Here is an 18,439-nt window from a genome sequence, read left to right on the forward strand (position 1 = left end):
CTCTTCCATTTTCAATTTCCAAGATTCTGAAAGATTCAGACAGGAGCTACACATTCTGAGCTGTGTCTCGAAAATATAATTAGCTGGTAGGTACTACGGAGGGCTTTTGCCCAAGCCCACATCTGAAAACGTGATTTATTTATTTCCTGGGTCCAAAGAAAACTAACAATATGAACACCTAATAAACTGGGATAAATAAATGGGATGTTTCAGTCCTATTGTTAGAGAAAACTTCCAATAAACATACGATATATTGAAGGTTATTCAAATGAATCATTTTAACAAATTTAAAAAGGAAGCACTTATAAGAAGGCTAAATACTGATAAGGTTGACAAATGGCATCTACTTGCCTTTTTTTCCCCCTAAATAAATAAATGAACATGATTATAATAAACTCTAGTTCTAGGCAAACATAGCACAGAGTTCACAATCAGAATGGCACTAACTTTGAGAGGCACTAGCTCAAAAAAAGAGGCTGGTAGTTAATATCTTGTTATATAGTAATCTTGATTTTAAGGTTTGGGACACAGCAGTATATAGCTACAAAACCCAAACACAAGAGATGAGGAAGGAATGGAAGGACATTGCAGCAGAATCACACAGCTGTTAAGAAAAGACAAAGTAAACGAACAAATAAAACAATCAGACTCAAATATATAGAGAACAACCTGATGGTTGCCAGATTGAAGGCGGGTTGAGGAGGCTGGGTGAAAAAGGTGAAGGGATTAAGAAGGGTATATTGGCAGTTACAAAATAGTCGTGGGGATATAGTCAATAACATGGTAATAATTTATTTATGATGTCAGATTGGCACTAGCCTAATCAGGGGGAATCACTTCATAAATTATATAAATGTCTAACCACTATGTTCTATATCTGAAACTAATATAATAGTGAATGTCAATTGTAACTGAAAAAAAAATAATTAAAAAAAGAATAAACCTGCAATTCCATTCTACAAATTAAGCACAGTAATTTGAATAATAAATTACATTAAAAAAGAAAGAAACATACAGGAGCAATTTGTTGGAAATTTGTCAGAAAAATGTTAACTTTTTTATTCTTAAGAAATGGTCTTTGTAAGCATTTGAAATCATGACCAGACAAATAGAAAATACAGTTCTTAATATCTAACTTAAAAAAATTGCTATTCAATTGACACAATGTCTAGCCATGGGTTTTACTTATATTTTTCACCAATGACAGAATCCAATTAAGTAATACTAAATTATATTTCATACATTCGTAAAGCTATGCATAAGTTTAAAATATATTGGCTCACATATTTTAAAATAATCTGTTTTTTCCTATACACATAGCTCAGTATGTTTCGTTTTCAAATAATTATCAATATATTTTCATAATATTAATGAAATATTACTGCAAAGTAACAGCACTTTTTTTTTCCCCCCAAACCTTACATAGCTCAAAGACCCAGATACACGCTTTCTCTCTTTGGGAAGTAATAAACTTATTCCAATCATGCAATCAATGTTCAATACATGTTTAAGCCTACTTTTGAAACTGTCTTTAGGGATTAAGCATACACTAATATTTTATCATATCTATTTATCATATCCTATTTATTCGAGTACTTAATTTTTTGTTCCTTTTTGCTATTTGAAATTATACTTGCAAATAAACCATTGTCCTATCTAGATACACCACATTTTAAAATGCCCTTCACATTAATACCAAATTTCTTTGCAAAAGAATTACAGAAAATTTCCAATTCATTTAATAGTATATGAAAGTGGAGCATTAACTTGACAAAAATATTCGCTGACCAATAATCCAAAAAAAATCTCATTGTATTTTAAATTATATCTCTACTAATAATATTGAATATTTTAAAACACATTTATTGGCTATTTGTATTTCTTCAATTCTGGCTTCAGACCTCGTCTTTTTTTTTTTAATGAGAGTATTTATTACTGGAGGGGTACCCATTGCTTTTCTTCATATAAATTATTTGCCATCCAGAAATCAGTTAAAAACCTACATTTTCTTTGCTAATAAATATTTTAATACTTTGAATATTTGCATGGAATAATATGAGAATGAAGTGTTTTTCTTCAGTCAGTTTTATTCCCAATGCCATTCACTGAATAATCTGCCTACTACTCCTTACTAGGGAGGTGCCCCCATGTCAGAGGCTGCTATTCATCTTTAAATCTCTGGTCTCCTTATTGTCTAGGAGCAGAACCTGTAGCTACACACATAGCCACATGGGATGCAGAACATATTTCGTATCCTCCATCTGTAAGAGAAGAGCAGGCCCTTTCTCTGCCTCTGTCCAAGGATACCTGGTAGCCATAGTCCCAAACTGAGGGAGCAAACTGGGTTACATCCAGATGGACAGAGGGTGGGAGGGCTTTGCCATAAGGCATCATCTCTCTTATATGGCAGGGAGAAAGTGAATTTGTGACTTACAGAGTAACCCCTTTTCCTGCCTTATCTACAGATGGAGAGGTGGCGATCACTCCACTGGGAGTTACAGTCCAATAGGAGTTAGGGACAGCTGTGCTGGAGGTGGGGAAATATGTGTGGGAGAGAGAGCTTATCTTAAAGGGCAGCTGTTCTCTACATTGTCAGGTTTGTTCTGGAATACACACACATGGGGTAGAAAATAGGCTAAAAATACCCTCCCCCTCGACCCATTTACAGAAAGCTGACCATAAAATTTTAAAATAAAAAAACAGAAGGACTATACAGAGAAGATATTTCCTTCCTGACAATGTCTATGGGCTGTCCATTCCACAGGCTGTTATGTAACTTGACTTTTTTAATGATCTGAGAAGAGGATTCTTGTGGCATCTAGGTAAACAGTGAGAGGACACAAAGAGAATTCATCCAAAATATTATTGGACAAATAGGGCAAGAAATAACTTTCCTTATTTAAGAATGCCTAAACAGAAAAAACAAAAAGGGGAAAAGAGATGGTTAAATAAAAGATTACTTAAAATAAAAATGAAAGAAAACATCTTGCCAAAAAATGGCATTGAAATAGGAAAGAAAATAACCAACAACGCAGAAAATATAGGATTTAGTGTTTTAAGGTTGCTCTCTATATGTAAGGACTTACAAATAGGTTACAGCTCATAACTTAATTTACAGTTAGTTTTCTCATGGTAGTGCTGTTATAGCTATCCCTCCAAAATCTATTTATCTAATATGTAAATATTGGTTATATAATTACAATGTGTAACACTACAAACAAATAAACAGAAAACAAACATTGAAAATCATTAAAACCGATCTTGACTATATTAAATGCTGTTGGCTATGGAAAATTATGTTTCAAGTTCAAAAAGGATATTTATATAGATCATACAAGATTTTAGAAAATGATGGCACTGGTTTCCATAAGTTAAAGTGACTTTTAAAATATATGTTCTGTCTTTTACCTGATACAATGTATCATTTGTTCTGATTAACCATCATATCATTCTGCAGAGGGGAATGGTTTGCAATAGCAATAAAGTGATGGAGGGCTAAAGAAAGATAAATAAATGTTCATGAAATAACTAGGCAAAAGTAGGTGGAAAAGTGGCAATGTGGAAGATGTTAACAAGTATTGCATATGCATGGGATAGACTGCCTGAGAAAGAAAGAATGGAGTCCTTCATGATGGAAAGAGAGGAAGAAATCTCACAGTGGGTACATTCCAGAGAAGTAGTGAGCTATTGGACGAACTATTAAATCGGAAGAACAATGAATCCCAGAAAGGAGGTGGCATTGGGCTAGAGTAGGAATCTGTGTTATGTTTCATATTTGTGTATGAGACTGCGTATTGTTGAGTATGAAGAGGGATATTTAAACTTGGGTTGGTAGGCAATGAGGATATTTGATACTCATTTCATTAACTGGTTGTTATTAATATTAACTATTAATACAATAGAAAAATATATACAATGACTTATCAACTATATAGATACGATAGAACTCCATTATGGAGGCTCTGAAACATAATGGATTATTTTGTGTGTTGTACTGTATGTCGTCCATGAATGAATGGAGGATATGTGGAAGATTTGCTGCTAGGTATTGTCAATATAAAAATAAATGTGACATTGTTTCTTTCAACAAGTGGCTTACAATAGGGTTTCAGAAATTTAAAAGACTAATAACTTCACATTTCTGCAGTATAATGAATAATTTGTTTTTTGAACAAAATCTGCTTGCTCATGTAAGTAAGGTCCTGCTAATAAACAATTTTTAATTTTACTCTTCTTCCTGTTTTGAGGTGAAGGTCCCACTAGAATACCTGGTAGGTGCTCAGAATTATCATGGCTATTACATTTCTAAGTTCTAGCATCTCTGCTTACTTCCCAGGGAAAAGTCCTGGAAGCCATGGGATACTCACCACAGACAGACCCTCGCACTAATCTCCTTAGATGAGGTCTCTCTGGGAGGTAGCGATATTTGCATCCAAATATACTGAGGTTTGATGTGTGGTCTCCAAAGAAACGGAGCTGGCGGTATCTCTCCCCACATCGATAACAAAAGTTAGTGTTACATTGTGAACAGGTCATATGGTCACATCCTTCAGTCCTCTGGATGTGGATCTGTGTCAGCAAAAGAGGGAAAGAGAAAGAAAGGTTATTAAAATTTTAAAAAGTAAAATCTAGCAAATGTTATGGAACAACACTTACAAGTTTCTACAAAATAAAAGCCTTTCACTGTTTTCCTGAGGCTGTCAATTTACTTATAATCACATTCTCCAAGATCATATTTGTATCAAATACTTCCTATGTACAAAGCTCAATAACATTTCAGGTACAATGTTGGCTGATTTTTGACCAATATATAATCAATCACATCCCAAAGAAAACTCACATATCTTTCTAGACAAACACCTAACTCAATGGTTAGGAGGAAATTTAAAATGCTGTGAAAGTATATTTTGTTTATGTTATAATCAGCAAGAACAAGGTGACTTGGGGAGAAAGAGGAGGTAAAGAGTATTCCTTAAAAGAAAGGATTATGTACATTTTTTGTGAATAAACATTAAGGAACAGAAAGCTCTTTTTGTGAAAGAAAACGAAAACAGCTGTAAGTGTATTCACAATGTCATGTTAATTTCACAATGCCGACTCTAACACCATTTGCGAATATGTTTATAGACTAGTTTGCATCATGTCATTTGGGCGACTAAATATTTTCCTCTAATGCTGCAGTTAAGTTACATGTAAATATAGATTCATCCATAATGTAACAAAGAATTTATTCTTAAATAGTACACCATAGACCCAATGTGATAGTCACTGTCTCAAGCACCGAGGACATGTTATAATCAAAATATTACTCTTTGAGATATAATGGATGCGTGACTCGGAATCCTCATAGACACTAATAAATAGATGCCATCTTTCACTCAAATATGTGCACAACTTGTTAGTTGAGCACTTATGAAAGAAAACATATTATTTCATTAAAAAAGGTTTGGTTGTACTGCCCAACTCTCTTGTGATTAAAACAGGACCAAGAAAAGAGTTTCCATTTCACTACAGAGTAGGCACCTACTACATTAAAGTCACATATCACTTATTCATATATATATATATATATATATATATATATAGTAATATATAAAGTTCTTTGTTTAGAAAACTTATTTAAAATGTTCCCAATACCATATTTGACTTTGCTTTGGAACTAGTGTGTCAGTGAATGTTTTAATGCATTTGAGAACTTCACAATTAACAGATGAGTTAAACCCTCCAGTGGTTGCTTGACTCTTCTCTGTTAGGCCTTGGCCACAGTCCACAACTGTACATATTTCATTTGAAATCATGTTCTCCTTCCCCAATACACAGTGCAGCTCTCTCAACTTTGGTGGTAGCGCAGTTATAATCATTTTTTCAAGAACTGGACAATGATTATGGAAATAGCATAAAATCAGGAAAAAGAGAATGTCTTAATGTGAAAAGAGAAATTAAAATATTGAGATATAAAGAAAATTATCCATTTCAAAATATAACCTTATTTTATAAGTTTTCAGAATAAAAAGTTTGAAGTTGCTAAATCCAAATCATGTGCAGTATTTCAGTTTAATGATAAAATAACTAAAATTTTAAACTTTCATTTAAATAAACAATATGAATTTTAAAAGGACTTTTGAGGCCACTTTTAAAACAACAAAAGATTAATCATAGTAATGGATAAAGTTTCATTTCAGCAATACATATATTTGTGAATCCATCCATCCATCCATTGATCCTTCTGTCTATCCATCTGTCTGTCTGTCTGGCTGGCTGGCTGCCTACCTACCTATTATCTGACTATCAATCTACCTATCTGGAAAGCTTCTAGGTTATGGTGACGCTATTGAAGCAGTAGTAATTAAGCAGAGAGCAGCACATTATAGGCAGTGCAATGATTGGCACACAGTAGGCTCATAATATACGGTAAGTGAATGAACCAAGGAAGAAAATTAACTAAGTGTCTGGCAGGATGTTAGGTATTCAAAATCATTAGGTCGATTGTAGGTTAAATGTGCATTCCCTTCTAGTGACTGACTGATTCTTGACAGGAAAGCCTCAGTCACATAGGGAAGATGAAACAACAGGGGCTTTGACTTTAAGAAGCCGTGTTTAAATTCTGGCTCCGCTAGCTGCATAAAATGAAGTTACCTGACTTCTCCCAAGTCTCAATTTAGGTGATATTACTTAGGTGAGAATAAAAATGTGATAATATATGTAGAGTGCCTAACCCATTGTTTGGCACATACTGAGTCAGATCAATGTAATATTGGTTCCCATTTATCCCTTGCTCTTTACTCACCAAAAAATGTGAGAAATAAAATACCTGGACAATGTAACTGCACACTCCCAGATTGACAGGTGGTCTCCTTTCTCACTTCTTCATATGGGTAATTCTTTGGCAGATGCTGGACTAGAGAGCACTTTCCTAGACAGACATGTGCTAGCTTGTGGTCAAGGGTATTGAGCATCTGTGGTCAAGGGTTACTAACGAATTGTCATTTGGACAATACAAGCAAGACTTACTTTTCTTGCTATTGGAAAACTCATCCTTTTAAAATTACATTGAAATTTTGTGTTTCCTTTACCTGACAGTCTAGTCAGGGTGGATCCAGGTATTGTGGGGCCTGAAAGTTATCTAATTGGAGGGGCCTTCTTTTAGGAGAAGAATGTAAATTACAAACACAAATTAGATGCAAGGTCGAAAAAGAGACTTGTGCAGGTGAGGGTCTCTGAAGCGTAGGCTCTGTAGCTTCCTGGTAAATCTACCCCTAGTTCAGTACTTCTCCTCTAGTGTCTGTTTCTGGGAATGATTTTGGAGACTGATTACTCTGCCCCATCCACTTAGCACAGTAGATGGTGTTCAGGAATAATGTCGGCCAAAGGTTCCTACTGGACCCGGAACCATGTCTGATCCATTACCACCTGAACACTAGGAGAAAACATGTTCAAAGAGAACTGCTGAGCACCCAGAATAAAGGTTATTTCATCATACACTCAACTTTTGACTGTATATTGTATTTGATTTTAAAATGGAGACGATAAAGCTTAACATTTCCTGGTCACGTAGCAGCGTTGTGTTTGACCTCTAAAGAGAAAATGACTAATATTTGCTCAGAGCCCGTTATGTGCCAAGCATTGTACATACATTATCACCTTTCAGTCTCATAACCACATTGTGAGATTGGCAGTCTTACTCATAACCAGAGATCAGAAAAGTAATCTGCTGCAGTGAATGCAGAAAGGATTTTGATTTATGTCTGTTTTTCTTTATTATGCTAAGCAGACTCTTATTATAAACTTAAAAATAAAACCAGAGGGTCAGTCATAGTTTTTGTTAATTGACAGCATAATTTTTGCACTTAGCAGACAAACATGTCTGCGCTCCTGTACAAGGCAACTCTGAGTGTTTCTGCAGTGTTTTATTTCATGTTCTTCCTTTAAAAGAATATCAAAAGTGTTTTTTTTTTCTGACAGAAAGTTTGTTCTAATAAGGTAAACTTGTCACTGACAGTTCATTTGCTTTAAAATTCCATATACAATTTTCACTGTCATTTTACATCTCTGTGTAATATTGTTTCATTGGGTTCTAAAATCTTTATGACACAAATTAATTTTTTCATTTAAATCACGAAGACTGCAACTTACAGTCTCTCTTAACAGTGTTTCCTTATTTCTAAAACAATATTCTGAACACAGCAGGCAACTAGAATATTGTTGGTCCAAAAATATTTCTGCACAGAAAGTGATAAAATTCCAAGCTCTGACAATACTCTACAGTAACTTTGTACACTGCAGGACTACATAGTTCTATAGCTTAATTTGAATACTTTACACACGTAAAGGCAATGATTTAATCAAGAAAAAATGATTTCATAATTAACCGGCTGTCAAATACACAGTGCTTCCTTTAATGCTACTGCAAATATATCTTGATTATATATAAATATAACTTGATACTAACAGAGAAATGAACTGACATAATGCAAGTTAAAGTGCAACAGGAGACATTACTTTTCACATTTGCTAAGCAAGTTGTAATTTTGAACTCCTGACATCCAGGGGATAATAAGTTTCACATGCTAAATGAGTTATCTTGTGTATATCGTTAAAGATCACATTTTAACAATGCCATCTTTGTTTATTTTTAAAATATCAAGCCTTAAAATGTAGGTTTAAATTATATTTACATAAATTTCATTTTATTTCTCAATGAAGCTGTTTTGATTTTTTATTATAGCTTCAAAACATTCATCAGTTTAGCTCTGCTTAAAAACAAATGAATCACTCAAGTGGCTATGATTTAGAATCAAAATTCTGTTTTTACTTCAGAGATGGAGACAGAATAGGACCAAAGAGATATTCTTAATTCATTAGATTAAGCCGACTGATCATAAACTTCAACTGTCATTTGGTTTGTTATTACTCACAGGGTTTATCTCTCTCCATCTATAACAAATAAGGATTGCTAATACTGAAGGAGTTGAACACTGAAACTAAATGTTGCTTATACCTCTTTACACTTATAAGTCATGACATGAATGTTCAGAATATTCCAGATATTTAATAAGAGTTTTTGATATGAAGTCCACATTGTCATAGACAAAAATAACAACATGGACCATTTTTGAGCCTATGCTATTCTTCATAGGATATATCAACACCTGTCATAAGAGATCATTCATAAAATATATATATATATATATATATATATAAAACCTTTCTTCCTCAAGTTGTTTATATTTAGTTTAATAAAATGCCCACAAAGTATCTAAAAATAGAACTAGAATTCAGCTTTTTATTTTCATACAGATTTTACTTAATCATAAAGTGAAAGAATAAATGAACTGCTAAATATCTAACCCATTGTATAATTAATTCAGTACGTATTCTGCCCACAAATATTTATCTTCACTTTCACCAAGAAAGGAAGGCTTATTTTATTCTTTAAGCAGGAAATGATAACTAAATTAACTATTATATATTATTGTCACCAAGAAATAATTTACTCTATTTAAAAGTATTTTTTATATGTGCATGCCTTGGTGGCTTTTGATATCTGGAAGACTTGATTAAAAGCAAGTTATGAGGAAAGTTAAAAAAAGAAAAATCCCATGAGTAATGCTTAATTCTTTACTTAGCTCACTACATCTATTCTCCATAATGTAGGGATTTTTAAAAATGCAAACATATACACAAACCCTTCAAAGAGCTGATAAAAATATTATGAACCTAAAATTCTGTCCAACTATAAAAATTAATATGTGGGGCAAAAATAAATCAGTTCCAGAGCTACTAAGACTCCTCTGTACCTTTTCTGGGGCCATAATTCAAGGAAGCACTTCATTAAGTGAACGTAAAATTCAAGAAAAGACAATGCTAGCACATACAAAAATGAATACTAAGAAATCTCAGAAAAAGCTGAAAAGCATTAAGTCCAATTTAGAATACAAAGTCAGTTGGTTTTAAGAACATCTTCAAAAGATAGCAATGGAATATACACCTAGCAATAAAATAACTCAGGAGCTAAATATTAAATAACATAGTAAATAAAATGGGTATGCCTACTCTCAGTAAGGAAAAAAGAAAAACAATGAGAACTTTCAGGAAAAGCAAAACAAAACTAATGGTATGTAAGTTCCAAATTTGAGGCGTAACCAAATATGGCATGATTAAGCAATTGAGAGCGAACAAGGATGCTAAGGGCACCTTCCCTAGAAATTGTGATCTCACAGAAAAGGAAATGGAATCCTAAGTTCCATAATTATATGTTCTTGATTATGTAAACACCCAACGGGTTTTTAAACATTAGAATCATCCTTTAGAAAAAACAGAAGTATTAAATATTGTATTTTGTGAGTGCTATTTAATTTGACAATATATAAACAAAGTTATAGCTTATAGAATACGGGAAATGGGAAGAAGCAAAAAGAATTGCAGGATGGCTAGATCTTCATATATCATCTAAAATTGTTAGTGTATTGAATAGAAGATTAAGCACATTATTTAAAGGTAAAAGATAATCAAAAGAAGAATTGAAATCACCATCAAAAATTGGAAGGAGAAGAAAAAAAATGGAGAGACAAGTGAATCCTTGTCTGTCACATTAAACAAAAAGTGGTTACCTCTATTAGACTATATTGTAAAACAGAACACAAATAACATGTTGATTTCAAAATTAGATGGTGTCCCCTGCTATGTTAGCTTTTAAAAGCCAATACTCTGACAACTTTAATTGTCCTGCAGTGTACTGGTTTTCTTTGTTACAGGAAATTTCATACGGATGTCAAGTTAAGACGTATGATTGATGTACGATGACAGCAATTCTTGGAGAAGAGTATAGAGTACTGTCCTATTCTTATTCCTTGGGGTAGAGCTTACTACAAAGTAGCCCCTACTTTTCCTTCTTCTTTACCACACTGCCCTTGACCCTTTGGCGCCTGTTCTCAGAAATCTTCCGATGCCAGTCTTCCCCTCCTTCACATCCATCTTCCCCTGTTTCCCTCTGTGACATTGCTTACCATGCCAATAGTTCAGGTAATTCTCAATCCTAAGAAATCCTTCCTTTAATTCCACATAACCTTCTAGTCAATAATTACTCTCACCTTTCCATTTCTACAAAACTTCTTAAAAGAATACCCTATACTCTCTGCTTTTATTCCTCCTCAGTTGACAGCAACCCCATGTTACCAAGACATCCAATACGCTATTTTTCTCCAGGAAACATTCACTCATTCATGCGCTCAAGAACTATTTATTTGTCCATTGATAAAATCTGACATGGCTGCTTTTCTTAAAGCTTGTTATCTAAGTTGTAGACAGACATTAATCAATTGTACAAATAAATATACGCTCATAAACTATGACAAACGCTATGAAGAAAAAAGACAAAGTGTGAAGAGAGTACTTAGTAGAAGGGGCTTGATTTAGTCTAAGGGTCAGAAGAGGCTTTCTAGGGCAGTGACATTTGATCTGAGAAATGAAGGTCAAGTAGCAGTTCACCAGTTAACAGGACTCAGCAGTAGGGACAGTATCCCCAGCACAGCATATTCATGGCACTGTATTCATGAAATGAGGAGCAACCTGCCCCAGTCCTGTCCCAGCATTTCTCACTCTACATTTTAAAACTCTCTAATTATCTGTATTCCTCCACTCAAACCCTCTATCTCCCAGTTGATAAGATCTAAAGGGGCCCAGATCATGTATACATTGTTTATTATTTTATTAAAGGGATTTGCATAGGTCCTGTCATATAGTGTGTTCTCAATAAATATGTATTCAAAGAACAAATGAGTATTATCCATGACCTTTTAATTGCCAAATTCAAATTTTAAAATCTTATTGTATCTCTCAGTGTCATTTAATCAGTTGATCACTGTCTCCTTCTGACCTTTTATATATTCTTGCTTCAATGTCACCTCTTTTCCAGATGCTCTTCTTATGTCTCTTAGGTTCCTATTTCCTTACCTATCCCTTAATTCCATCCATGGCTCAGCATTTTGCACATACTCTTTGGGTAATCTCTTCCACACTCAAATTGTTTCAACTTCCTTCTACTGGATCTCATTTCTTTTCCTTCTTTTATTTTTCCTCTCCTGCCCTCCCCTCCCCTCCTTTCCCTCCCCTCCCCTCCCTTCCTTGCCCTCCCCTCCCCTCCCCTCTTTTCCCTCCCCTCCCCTCTCCTCTCTCTCTCTTTTTTATTAGTTTCAGGTGTACAAAACAATGTAATCTCACTTTTAATTTCCACTGCGGTCCTGGCTTCTGAGCTGCAGACTCATGTAACCTCTGTTTCCTGGTCATATATATACCTACCTACCTGACTTAAAGCCATTTCAAAGTCAAATAAGGAAAACCAAATTCATCATCATTCCACAGGCCGCTGGCCCAACAACAGCAAAATATAACTAGGCCCATCTTCATTATTTTATCTGCTTATGGTATCACCAGCCATTTAGACACCCAAGCTAGATATCTGGTGGTTATATTCTTCTTACTTCCCACATCCAACTAGTCACGAAAATCAGATAGTTTTAGGCACAAGACACTTATCTAATCCTTCTCCTCTTCTCCAGTCATTTGACCACTCACTAGCTTAGCTCACACTGTCATAATTTCCTTCTAGATATCTACAACTACCTTCATATAATCAACAACCAACAAAATATAAATCTGATACCAGCATTCCCCTGTTTACAAATTTTCAGTCTGAAGAAAAAAAAAAATCCAAGTTTCTTAACATTGCATACAAAGCCAAGGCCTCTGTCTGCTTCTATAGCCCCACCTTTCACCACTTCCTTCTGTGAACCTTAGTCTAAGGGAACCACAAAGTACTTGTGGCTCTTGTACACAGCACACATTTCCTGGCTCTGTGCCCTTGTACTTTTAATTGTAACACTCCCCCTCCTGGATACCTTTCATCACCCCAAAAATCCATCCAATAATCCTCAACATTCCCCAAGATGAATGAAATGTCCCTTTCACCATGAACCCTCTTATAATACTATGCAAAGCGCTACTGAAGTGTAACAGTGTTTTATCCCTCTCAGTGTAATGACTGTGTCTCAACTTCTATGAGATTCATGAAAAAAAGGACTATATTTTACAGAGCACATAATGGATTCTCACTAAAAGTCCATATAGGGAGGAAGGAAAAATGATGTTGGAGCATTTAACAACTATCTATTTAGTGTTACACAGTGCCCAGCACTGCTCTAAATGCTAAAGCTACTTTAAGGATCAAAACAGATCAAAACTGGGCCGGCCCGGTGGCTCAGGCGGTTAGAGCTCCATGCTCCTAACTCCGAAGGCTGCCGGTTCAATTCCCACATGGGCCAGTGGGCTCTCAAACACAAGGTTACTGGTTCAACTTCTCCAGTCCCCACAAGGGATGGTGGGCTCCGCCCCCTGCAACTAAGATTGAACACGGCATCTTGAGCTGAGCTGCCTCCCAGATGGCTCAGTTGGTTGGAGCTCATCCTCTCAACCACAAGGTTGCTGGTTCAACTTCTGCAAGAGATGGTGGGCTGTGCCCCCTGCAACTAGAAATGGCAACTGGACCTGGAGCTGAGCTGCACCCTCCACAACTAAGATTGAAAGGACAACAACTTGACTTGGAAAAAAGCTCTGGAAGTACACACTGTTCCCCAATAAAGTCTTGCTTCCCTTCCCCAATAAAATCTTTAAAAAAACAAAACAAAACAAAAAACAGATAAAAACCCTGCTCTCATGGCTGCAAAATATATCTACTACATTAAAGAGTGATAAAGAATATGGTGAAAAAAATAAAGCTTATACGGGGCATTTTACTTGTTGAGGTAGGGGAAGGTGGTTACTGAGAAGCTGAGGTTTGCTCAAAGACATGAAAGGTGGAGAGTTGGCCGTGCAGATATCTGGGGAAATAATGTTTCAGACAAAGAGAAGAGCAAATACAGAGACTCTGAAAAGGGAGCATGCTTGATGTTTTTAAGCACTGCAAGGAGGGTAGTATGGCTGAGGAGGATGAAGGAAGTAGAATATGGGGTCAGAGGAATAATGGGGTTGAGGGGTGTCCGCAGTATGACGGCTCATATTGTCATTATAAGGACTAGCTTTTGCTCTGTGTGAGATGGGCACCATGGGAGGTTTTGAACATCAGGTGACACAATCTGCCTTATGTTTAACAGCTTTATTCTGGCTGCTGGGGTAAGAACACTGTGAAGATAAGAAACCAGTCAGGAGGCCATTGTAAAAATCTTAGAGAGAGAAAGATGATGATGGCCTGTGTCAGATTAGAGACAGTGGGAGTGCTGAGATGTGGTCAAATTCTGAATATATTTCTTTTTCTTCTTATTTATTATTATATTTTTTTAATTAAAGTTTATTGGGGTGACAATTGTCAGTAAAGTCACATATGCTTCAGATGTACATATTTCAATGGTACAATCTACAAAACTTAATGACTGACGGCTGTGGGGTGTGAGAGAAAGAAAGTCTGGGATGATATAAATTCTTGACATGAGCAGCTAGAAGGTTGGAGTTGCCATTTACCGAGATGAAGAAAGTATGAGAAGAACTAACTGCCTTGGAGAGAAGAAGATATACTCTTGTTGGAGAAGTCTATTAAGGCAAGTAAGACATTGAGCAGGCATCTGAATATATACCTTTGCTCACAGTTCCCCCAAACCTTTATATTCTGCCTATGGACTGCTGTCCAGCAAAATTGGTACCGTTTTGAATTCTGAGTTTGCTGTAGAAAGAAAAAAACAACTCTTAAAACTTGAAATGAAAATAAATAAACTGGCTAAGAAAGCTTTAGATTCTTTAGCAAAAGTGGCCCCATCTGCATTCACATGGAAAATGGACAGTTTTTTACTCAGTCAATCTCCTGTCTACACAGCTCGCTGGATTTTATCCCTCACTGGACTTCATCCCTCTCATGAGACTACAACAAAGGCTCTCAATAAGGGCTCTCAGCTCCCTGGAGATGTTTCAGAGGTGTTGTGTGTGTGTGTGTGTGTGTGTGTGTGTGTGTTGTGTTTTTTTTGGAGGGGGATGTTTGGCTGATACTGGCATTTATGGCTGTCCTACAATCCTTGGGATATCCTGCACAGTAGAGAGTTAGGTTCTGTCCATAAAGGTCTCGAATACATTAGATGTTTCATACAGGGGAAAATCTGTTTATAAATCTGAACATAGACCCTAACTCTATTTCACATATAAATGCAAAATAACATTTGCATGGTTTAATAGATAATGGATTTTTCAGTTATATAACTACTATGTAAATTGAGAAGACTGATTGTATTCAGAATCAAACTCCATTTTGTATATAAGTGCAAAATATGTTTGCATGGCTTAATGTATATTGAATTTTCTAGCAATACAGCTACATGTATACATACATATGTATGCATACATATATAAACATACATATGTACTTACTTTATCCTCATTTAAAAATGTCAAATATAAAGAGTAGGTATTGATAATATTTAAGCTTCACCTCAAAGTTTCTTAAATCCAAATTTTTCTTAAATCCAAATTTATGCATTATAAATAGGCTAAAAAATTTGACTGCTTCTTTGTATCTTTTAATGTCATGGTACCTGAGCTTTTACATGCTGAAATACATGTTATTTCATGATATTTTCATTTATTTCGATTTTACATTATAATTAATGAAATGTTATATGCAGTCATATTATAAATTTAATCTCAAGATAGTAAACAAATATTAAAATGATTTCTCATAAAATTGGGGCATTGGATGCAATACACTTAATATCCTAGAAAGTATCTGCCACTATACGATCAGATTCTTCTTACAACTAAGGTCTAGACTTTGCCACACCAAGAAACTAGTAGCAGTGATAACCACTGCTCCAAATTTAGTGGTTTCAAGCAATCTAGAGTTAAAATGGGTAACCAGTAGTCAAAGAGAAGCTCTTTTTTGCCTGAATGGGTACTACTTGAAAGCAGTCACTGGACCCTGAATGTGCTTTTCCAGTGGTGTGTGCAATGCTAGAAAATTGCGGGATTATCTATAAGATCCACCACTAATATTTCAAGTTCTTTCTTCAGCAACCACAGACGACATAGCTACAACTCAGATATACGAATAAGAGCCCACAGACATAGCTTTTGTGCTCATTTTATGTAAACAGGCAAATTAGTCATTATCTCTAAAAATACATTTGTGCCCAAAGCATCCTATTGCAGGATATAAGAGAATAAAATATCTGAAGGGAAATATCATAACAAGTAAGTCCTCTTAATTCTAAATTCACAATAAATCACGAATGAACATAATTAACTTTCCTGCGTTTTGGTCCAGTTACTTAACCTCTCTGAAACTGTTACTACATCTTGAAATGGTAGTAATTACCCTTTCCTCACAACTTTCTTTTCACAATTAAATGAGACAACAGAAGTAACATACATACTACTAAGCCCTATCGATTTATTATTACTGTGAAAAACCTTAGAGTTGTACCAAAAGGCACTTAATAATTAAGATCTGGATGGCACATTGGAACTTAGCATCTTAGTATCACATCTAAGGATTTGATGACACAACATATGTATAAAACTACAACAGAGACTAACACATCATGATATCAGTATATGTTAGATATTATTATTATTGTTGTCGTTGTTGTTGTTATTATTACTGTGCCAGCACAGCAAAGAAAGAGCATTATACAAAGGCATTTTCATGAATAAAATAAATACAGCATATCAGAATTCAGCACTTTCTGATATGTTACCTTTAACAAAGAAGAAGGTAATTTAGGGAAGGTATGTTTGAGGAATTCCCGTTTAATTTTCCAAATTAAAAACAAAATGCTAATCATTTTGAGAAATATTAACCCAACTTTGCTTTAGTAAGCCCAATATTCTGAGTAACATTTAACTTTTACCTAAGGAAAAAATATGTAACAGCCAAATTCTTAGAGGTGTGTAGGCAAATAGAGATGTTTAAGCAGCTCCAGAAAGCTGTAATGCTAGTCTTTCTGTTCTCTTGTTAGGTTTTATTTATTTTTAATCATGAACTATTTCAAACATTTAACAAATTAGAGATAATAATGTAACAGGCACATATGGAGTCACCATTCACTTTTAATAATGTTAACGTAATGCAATATTTGCTTTAGAAATATTTTTGAAGACACAATGCTTCTTTATCTATTGCCTTTATACAATTGGTTATTAACTTTAACTTCCTGCTTGCTTTAAACTGACTTGCCTCAAATTATCACATTAAAGGGCCTGACGGTGTGTCCACCTCTCTTTTGAAAGTACGTATTTCAAAAAATATATACTCACAACGCAGAAATCTGGCTTTGGAAAAATGAGTTTTCAACAATTCAAAATTTTACAAAGGAAAAAGAAAATATGGCTAACAGTCAAAACCTGGTTAAGGTAAATAACACTAATTGACTAATACTAAACCTTTTGAGGAACAACCAGAAGATTGGATCATTAACCATTCTTACAAGTTCTCACCCATATTCTTGAAGGTTTCATAAATGTTTTTTATCTTTAATAATGTTTCTTATACTATTAGATAATAATATTATATATTTTTAATTCTTCTTCTAAAATCTAAAATTTTCAGGGCTTTAGGAATAGCCAGCTGGGGTTTTGCTACCACCTGACACACATATATAAAAAAATTAAAATAAATATTTATTTTAAAATTTCCTTTAAACAGACTTTTAAATAGTATGTGTTGAACAATAAATTATGTGTAGTAGCCAATTTCTGACAAAGTAACATTAAAAATAGATTACTTTGGTTTGTGCTTTTAGTTAGTGGTATGTCACCCTATCATTTAAAGAATCATAATGTCTGTACACTTTAGAATACTTTGAGTATTTGAAGCTTTCAAAATCATAAATTAAAAAAACAACATTTGCACTTAAATATGGTTAAGAGAGTAAATTTTGTGTTTTTATTACAATAGGAAAAAAAGAACTACTTGACTCCTGATATTGTTTCCAAAACATTTCATTAAAAATTTAAATCTAAAGTGTACATTTGCTTAAAATTTGTTTACTTATTTGTTTTGTGTTGTATAATTTTATGTTTGTTAATTTTCAGGTGTGCATCTAACTTTTCATTTTCTTTGACTTAGCAATTTATTTTTCTTATTAACTCAAAGTTTAGTATCTAATCTGTGCCATAAGACATAGTGTCAACATAAATTTTTATGTGAAACTGAATGAATATTCTAATACCTCCAACACAATTTAAATCTTCTATTACTTTTGTCATGAGGAGTCTCTGGTCCCGCTCCCCGCATAAGAACGCAGGATATGGTGAGGCCAAACAGGAACACCAAAGGAGCCATGGATAGGGGAGTCATACACTATATTCTCGCTGGCATTTGGATTGGAGATAAAGGAAGCAGGAGCCACATGATCCGCAATCCACAGTCTGTTTCTTTGCCACCCAACACACCCCACTTGCTAGC

The 18,439-nt window shown here is 34.6% G+C and overlaps 1 protein-coding gene across 2 annotated transcripts in view; it reads right to left on the bottom strand.

Moving 5' to 3' along the window:
• The window catches only part of RNF217 (ring finger protein 217), a 128,427-nt gene that overhangs the window by 11,695 nt on the left and 98,293 nt on the right, over positions 1-18,439 (bottom strand). For both annotated transcript variants that reach the window (XM_074333531.2, XM_019729507.3), the window contains one exon: positions 4,368-4,569. In XM_074333531.2, the coding sequence (XP_074189632.2) occupies positions 4,368-4,569 (202 nt within the window). The remainder of the gene's footprint in view (positions 1-4,367; positions 4,570-18,439) is intronic.

This window comes from Rhinolophus sinicus, chromosome 2 (assembly GCF_057876585.1).
Source record: "Rhinolophus sinicus isolate RSI-liver-muscle chromosome 2, RSI-T2T, whole genome shotgun sequence".
Classification (NCBI taxonomy): Eukaryota; Metazoa; Chordata; class Mammalia; order Chiroptera; family Rhinolophidae; genus Rhinolophus; species Rhinolophus sinicus.